Source organism: Orbicella faveolata, unplaced genomic scaffold, assembly GCF_042242905.1.
Source record: "Orbicella faveolata isolate gen_17 unplaced genomic scaffold, um_ofav_v1 contig_1, whole genome shotgun sequence".
NCBI classification, from domain to species: Eukaryota; Metazoa; Cnidaria; class Anthozoa; order Scleractinia; family Merulinidae; genus Orbicella; species Orbicella faveolata.
In genome coordinates this window covers 2310001-2317310 of record NW_028301536.1, presented here as the reverse complement: position 1 = coordinate 2317310, position 7310 = coordinate 2310001, and the positions used below count along the sequence as shown (strand labels likewise).

Sequence of the window (7310 nt, the reverse complement as noted above, 5' to 3'; positions counted from 1 at the left end):
TATCTTTCGTTATCTTTTGTGCTGAGATGCTGCAACAGTTTTCACCAACGCCAAAAGGCTACTAACATCCTGTGTGTTTCTTTAACATAGTAAAATTTTACACTGCGAAAATAAATTAAAATAGACAAGGAGTTTTGGTAACTCAACCAACGAAGTCGAAATCGTTATTCGAGTTGGTTAAAGAAAGCGTCATCGTAACTTTGCTGATTATTTCTGCTGTATTCACATATTTTCAGCTAAGCTTTTAATATGTTCTCAAACATTTATCAACCTTAAACATATTTAAAAACGAGAGATACTATATCAGTTCGATGTACCTTTTCACACGAAAGTGCGGAAGTCCAATTTGTCATGTTTTATTGCCTGGCGCTCTTCTTCATCGACAACAGACAATTTATTGGATTTTTACACAAACAGTACTGAGCAGCATTTTTTTTTTTTACAATTTTTTGCTGTGTTATGGAAAAGCTGTTAATCTTCAACATATGTGAAACTTAGAGCGGAGTAATGTGGAGGCCTATAAAAGAAGCAGCGGAACACAACTTGGTCAGTGATATAAAGCTGGACATAACTAAATTAAACACTGTCTTACTTACTGGAGCCGCTTACGACGAAAACACTCAAGCAAAATTCCAACAGACATGAACGTACTGATTTGTGGGCCAAAAGCATCAAACATTTCGGGAATTTCGGTCGCCATTTTCCCGCGCTGCATCCGCAAAAATCCTCGCAGCATGTACGCGCGTGTACCGCACATGATGGCGCAATTTGTCCTAAAAATAGAAAAATTGTCCCATATCATACAGGGACAGCCCCAATACTAGAAATGGAGCGCGCTTACGGTCTCCGTCCCCGATTATGACAATTCACGAAGCTTATTACGTAATAAGGCAAAAATTCCGCACTCAGCCTTATTTGATTTATTTTTCAGTTACAAGACTTACTTAGGAAAACGTCATGAACTACGCAGAAGAAATTTTACATGCTATCTTTTTAGCCATAGTTGTTGCAAATTTCCTTCTCAACACTAGTCGTGCCTTAAAAGCCATCGAGTTATGCAGAGAAAGCTTAGTTTTGCTCAGTAACAAAGTGCTGAGTGTAAAGAAGCCATTACAGCGAACAATTTACAGACAAATCTATCATACCATGTTTGAGGCGTACCGTCGTGTTAGCGATCACTCAAATTCAATAGCGTGCGGCTGGAAACTTCTCACCATTCTCCGCGAGTGTGGTGATACTGTCCAAGAAGGTATGCTTTGCATAAATCTGGCACAGACATATCAGAGTCAATTTATGTATGCTGAAGCAAAAGAACTTTATGAGAGAGCGGTCACTATGATGCAAAAAACTGGTAACAGGGGAGAAGAAGGAGTGGCTTATGGAGGCCTAGGAACTGTGTTCATTTCTCTCGGTAAATATGTCAAGGCTAAAGAATATTATGAAAAGGCACTTGCGATCAGCATGGAAATTGGTGACAGAGCGAATGAAGGATCATCGTATGGAGACTTAGGAACTGTGTTTCGTTGTCTCGGTGAATATGTCAAGGCTAAAGAATATTATGAAAAAGCACTTGCGATCAGCATGGAAATTTGTGACAGAGCGAAAGAAGGAACATGGTATGGAAACTTAGGAAATGTGTTTCACTGTCTCGGTGAATATGTCAAGGCTAAAGAATATTATGAAAAAGCACTTGCGATCAGCATGGAAATTGGTGACAGAGCGAATGAAGGATCATCGTATGGAGACTTAGGAACTGTGTTTCGTTGTCTCGGTGAATATGTCAAGGCTAAAGAATATTATGAAAAGGCACTTGCGATCAGCATGGAAATTGGTGACAGAGCGAATGAAGGATCATCGTATGGAGACTTAGGAACTGTGTTTCGTTGTCTCGGTGAATATGTCAAGGCTAAAGAATATTATGAAAAAGCACTTGCGATCAGCATGGAAATTTGTGACAGAGCGAAAGAAGGAACATGGTATGGAAACTTAGGAAATGTGTTTCACTGTCTCGGTGAATATGTCAAGGCTAAAGAATATTATGAAAAAGCACTTGCGATCAGCATGGAAATTGGTGACAGAGCGAATGAAGGATCATCGTATGGAGACTTAGGAACTGTGTTTCGTTGTCTCGGTGAATATGTCAAGGCTAAAGAATATTATGAAAAAGCACTTGCGATCAGCATGGAAATTTGTGACAGAGCGAAAGAAGGAACATGGTATGGAAACTTAGGAAATGTGTTTCACTGTCTCGGTGAATATGTCAAGGCTAAAGAATATTATGAAAAAGCACTTGCGATCAGCATGGAAATTGGTGACAGAGCGAAAGAAGGAACATGGTATGGAAACTTAGGAAATGTGTTTCTTTCTCTCGGTGAATATGTCAAGGCTAAAGAATATTATGAAAAAGCACTTGCGATCAGCATGGAAATTGGTGACAGAGCGAAAGAAGGATCATGGTATGGAAACTTAGGAAATGTGTTTCTTTCTCTCGGTGAATATGTCAAGGCTAAAGAATATTATGAAAAAGCACTTGCCATCAGCATGGAAATTGGTGACAGAGCGAATGAAGGATCGTTGTATGGAAACTTAGGAACTGTGTTTTACCGTCTCGGTGAATATGTCAAGGCTAAAGAATATTATGAAAAAGCACTTGCGATCAGCATGGAAATTGGTGACAGAGCGACAGAAGGATCATTGTATGGAAACTTAGGAAATGTGTTTCTTTCTCTCGGTGAATATGTCAAAGCTAAAGAATATTATGAAAAAGCACTTGCCATCAGCATGGAAATTGGTGACAGAGCGACAGAAGGATCATTGTATGGAAACTTAGGAAATGTGTTTCTTTCTCTCGGTGAATATGTCAAGGCTAAAGAATATTATGAAAAAGCACTTGCCATCAGCATGGAAATTGGTGACAGAGCGAATGAAGGATCGTTGTATGGAAACTTAGGAACTGTGTTTTACCGTCTCGGTGAATATGTCAAGGCTAAAGAATATTATGAAAAAGCACTTGCGATCAGTAGGGAAATTGGTAAGCAGACAGACCAAGCACACACCTACCTATCCCTGGCAAGTGTGTTTCTTGATCTAAGGGAATATAGGCAGAGTAAATTATTTTGTGATAATGCGCTTGAGATCATCATGAAAATTGGTGATAAAGAAGGACAAGCACAATATCACTTAACAGAAGGCGATTTTCACAAATATCTTGGTGATAAAGATAAAGCTAAAGCCTGCTTCGAGAAAGGACTTGCGATTGCAGTTGAAATTGGTAACAGAAGATTAGAAGCATCAAGTTACCTCAGCCTTGGGAAAGTGTTTCAATCTGGCGGTGATCATGACGTAGCCGAGGAATATCTTGACAAGGCACTCTCAATAAGTGAAAATATTGGAGAAGCTGAAATTGAGTTTTCTTGCTATTGTCATCTTTCACTGACGAAGTTAGGACAACGCAACTTTGAGGAAGCTCATTTCTTTTTGTTACGAAGTATTGAAAAATCCGAAAAAATGCGAGGTTTTCTTCAAGGCAGCGATCAAATTAAGATATCCTTTGCAGACATGCATGTTTTTCCCTATCAGCAGCTCAGTGAATTGTTTCGTCTCGCTGGAAATCCTAAGGAAGCTCTTTATGTTGCAGAGCTTGGACGAGCTAGAGTCTTAGCGGACTTGATGGCAACTCAGTACTCTGTTGAAAATCGTATATCAGCTGACCCGCAATCATGGGTTGTTGTTGAAAATGTCATGAAGAAAGAAAGTAACTCTACTTGTCTGTACATTTCTTATTTTGATCAAACAGTGTTTTTGTGGATTCTCAAGACAAGCGGAGTCATTCAGTTCCGAACACTTGATGTGGATAAAAAGACTCTTTACACAAGATTAACAAAGGTTGCTGAAAATTTGGATGAATTTTTTGCTATCATGGCTGAAAGCTTTCAAGACTTTGGCAATTTACCCGAGGGGGTGTGCGAAGATCGATCCTTGAATGGCAATGACATTGAAACAAATCCTGAATCTTGTCAAGAAGAGAACCTCACAACTTTGCGACAAGATAAGCCTGGGAATACGGATGATCCCGAACCGAGTCTAACTTTGTTCTACGAACTGCTCGTCAATCCTGTATCCGACTTACTTGACGAACCTGAAATCATCATTGTTCCTGATCGCAACCTGTACCGTGTTCCATTTCCAGCTTTACTCAGTGGAAGTGGGAAATATTTATCGGAGCGTTTCAGAATCCGCGTGGTTCCTTCTTTGTCGACTCTGAAGCTCATTCAGGACAGTCCTGCAGACTATCACTGTGAGACTGGTGCTCTGGTAGTGGGTGATCCTGATGTTGGTGTGGTGATTTACAGAGAAGAAGTCAATAAAAATTTCGTGCCTTTGCCTGGTGCAAGAAAGGAAGCAGAGATGATCGCACGACGGCTGGGCGTTTGGCCTTTGTTAGGACAGGACGCAACCAAGCAAGCGGTACTTGAGAAGCTAAATTCAGTGAGTCTGATACATATTGCTGCACATGGTAATGCTGAAAGAGGAGAAATTGCTCTTTCTCCTCCACGTTCCATTACCGGGGTTCCACTAGAAGACGACTACCTTTTGAAAGTGTCCGACATTTCAAAAGTGAAAGTGCGAGCTAAACTGGTGGTACTAAGCTGTTGTCACAGTGGCCGTGGACAAATTAGAGCCGAGGGAGTTGTTGGAATCGCTCGCGCGTTTCTAGGAGCCGGTGCACGCTCAGTGTTGGTGGCACTGTGGGCTCTAGACGACAGTACAACAAAGAAGTTGATGAGTCGCTTTTACGAGCACCTTGTTCGTGGAGAAAGTGCCAGTGTATCTCTTCACGCGGCCATGAAGTGGTTGAGAGATCACGGCTTTACGAAGGTTTCCAGGTGGGCACCGTTTATGCTGATTGGAGATGACGTGACATTTGCGTTTGAAAAATAAAGGTATGTTTCCACTAGCGAAGAAAAGATTTTAGGAATGTGCTGCATTGGTTACCAATATTACTTAAAAGAACGCTACTTTCAGTTTCTGCTTTTGTGTTTAAAAGGGCAAAATCTAGCTGTGTTGTATGTAAAGCAGCTATAGTGTATCAACATATTTTCAATTCCAATTACTGAAAAAATGTTTTCTTTTAATAGAAAACTTTCTTGTAAGGCAATCAGATCCCTTATTCTTGTGATTTATCTACCTAACATTTGGTTCTTACGTTTAAGAGATGATAGGGCGCGTATACCGTCAGTTCAAGAAACAAACTGTATTCATCATCTGCGAATATATTACGACAATGAACACACAAATAATCGATCAGCTCACAGTTGACTTGATAACTCAGTTGGTAAAGCACTGCACCGATATAGTAGCGGTCATAGTTTTGAATCCCGTTCAAGCTTGACTTTTGCCTCAATTTTTTCTTTTTCAGGCTTTATTCTCTGCTAAAGAGAAATTAATGTTATGCAATGGTAGTAGACTTTAAGAGAATATCTTCAAATTGTTCTTTTTTGTTGTTATAGGAAGCAAAGATTTCGTCAGTGGAGTATTCCATAGAAATTAAACATCAAGAAATGAACCAAGAAACTTCTGCAAGGACATTGGAAATAGAAAAGACAAGTTTGCTTTGATTTTCTTTCGTTGCCATTGTCTAATACAAGTACAACTGGTTTTCTTTTTTCACAGAAGCAGTAGAGAAACGATCGTTTTTGTTTTTTTTTTTTGCCGTGGTTGCAAACGAATGTTTTTAATGTTGTTGTCGAAATTAATCAGGCATATCTCTTACGAAGGCTAGGATCTGTCGAGCGACTTTGTTACCTAACATTGATGCAAAGTTTCTCAGTTCGATGGGGCGGACGGAGAGGTCCTCAAGTGAAAGAGGCGGGGATGTTTTATGTTGTCTCTTTTAGGGAATTTTCTTGCGAACTTTTTTCAACACTTGGGCCAATTTGCTCAGCAATCATTGAATTCTGAGGGTTTGTAAAAATTTCATCTTACTGTGTAAGTGGTTTAAATCGACCAGTCATGAAAGTACTTAAACCTCTTCACAGAAGAAAGTCTTGAATGAAATTGTCACGAAAGTCATTAAAGTTCTGATTTGCCTTTTTTAGATGTTGCATCTTTAAGGGGTAAAATATAGCTTGAGCCACACCCGAGGTGTTTAGGGATTTTAACATTCAATTTTCTCTCGACAAACTTCCACGCCCCTTTCACGTGTTTATCTCCCTTAGCGAGCCAATCGACTGATTGGTTTTCTAAGAGGATGGAAAAAGTTTCTAGTTGTTCAAAATAAGGAATAATAACAATTTAGACTTTGTTAGGCGCAGATATACTGTTCAGTTGCGAATGTAAATTACTTAGAACCTGTGATTCATTAACAAATGTAAACGTGTAAGATAAAATGACATTACTTTAAAATAAATCATCGGATAAGGGACAAAATTAAAAAAAGAATTACATTAAACACCCGCATATAAGAACACACAATTTCAGAGGTCAGACTGATTGTGTTCTTATTTATCGGATGCTTAGTGAAAAATCAGCCTCAGGATGTTCTTAAATGTTCTTAAATTTTTTTAAATTCAGTGCTGTACAGCATAAAAAATGTTGCTAGAAATTTTAATCATGTTTTTGGACAATTACATAAATTGATGGAACAATAATTAAAAACCTAATGTTCAAATAGGTCTACTGTAATCAGTAATGTAACAAAACAGTAACAAGAAGGGTGTATGTATAGTTCTGTGGCAGATCCATATGCTGCCCCACCCTTGAAATGCCTAAAGTAGAGGTCCACTGTACATCTGCAAATCTGACACCCTTCCCATTTTATAAGAACATTATTTTTTTTTCCAGGCTGATATTGTTCTTATAAAAGTGGTGCTTTATTTGCCAAATTTCAGCCTGATGTTCTTAATCCATGTGTTCTTATATGCGGGTGTTTACTGTATCAAAAAGCTCTTTGAAGCAAGAAAGTCTTAATAAGTCAATTGCGCAGGCATTGCTAGCGTCAGCTTGATTGTACATGACTATTGTTTTTACCTTTTAGCACAACGTGTGATTATTTTAGATTGTATTTCATGATTCTTGCTTATATATAGAAATTTTGAAACATTTTCGTATATCATAATTATAATATCACTTTTAATTTGATTGTCTCTGGAATACTTTTGTGTCATCGTATCTTTCCTGTGATGTCACACCTCACATATAGCTAAGAGTATTACACAATAAATTTCTATTGCATTACATTGCATTGTATTGTTTTGTGTTATTCTGTAGTTCGTCATCGCAAGATTCCGCAATTCAAATATACGATTTTT

At 38.6% G+C, this 7310-nt stretch overlaps 1 protein-coding gene across 1 annotated transcript; it reads left to right on the top strand.

The window, feature by feature from the left end:
- Positions 1–923: 923 nt before the first annotated feature.
- On the top strand, positions 924–4941 carry LOC149117698 (uncharacterized). The gene has a single exon (XM_089284584.1). It carries the CDS (start codon positions 958–960, stop codon positions 4939–4941), a length of 3984 nt encoding a protein of 1327 aa, XP_089140710.1. The 5' UTR covers positions 924–957.
- The last annotated feature ends 2369 nt before the right edge of the window (positions 4942–7310 follow it).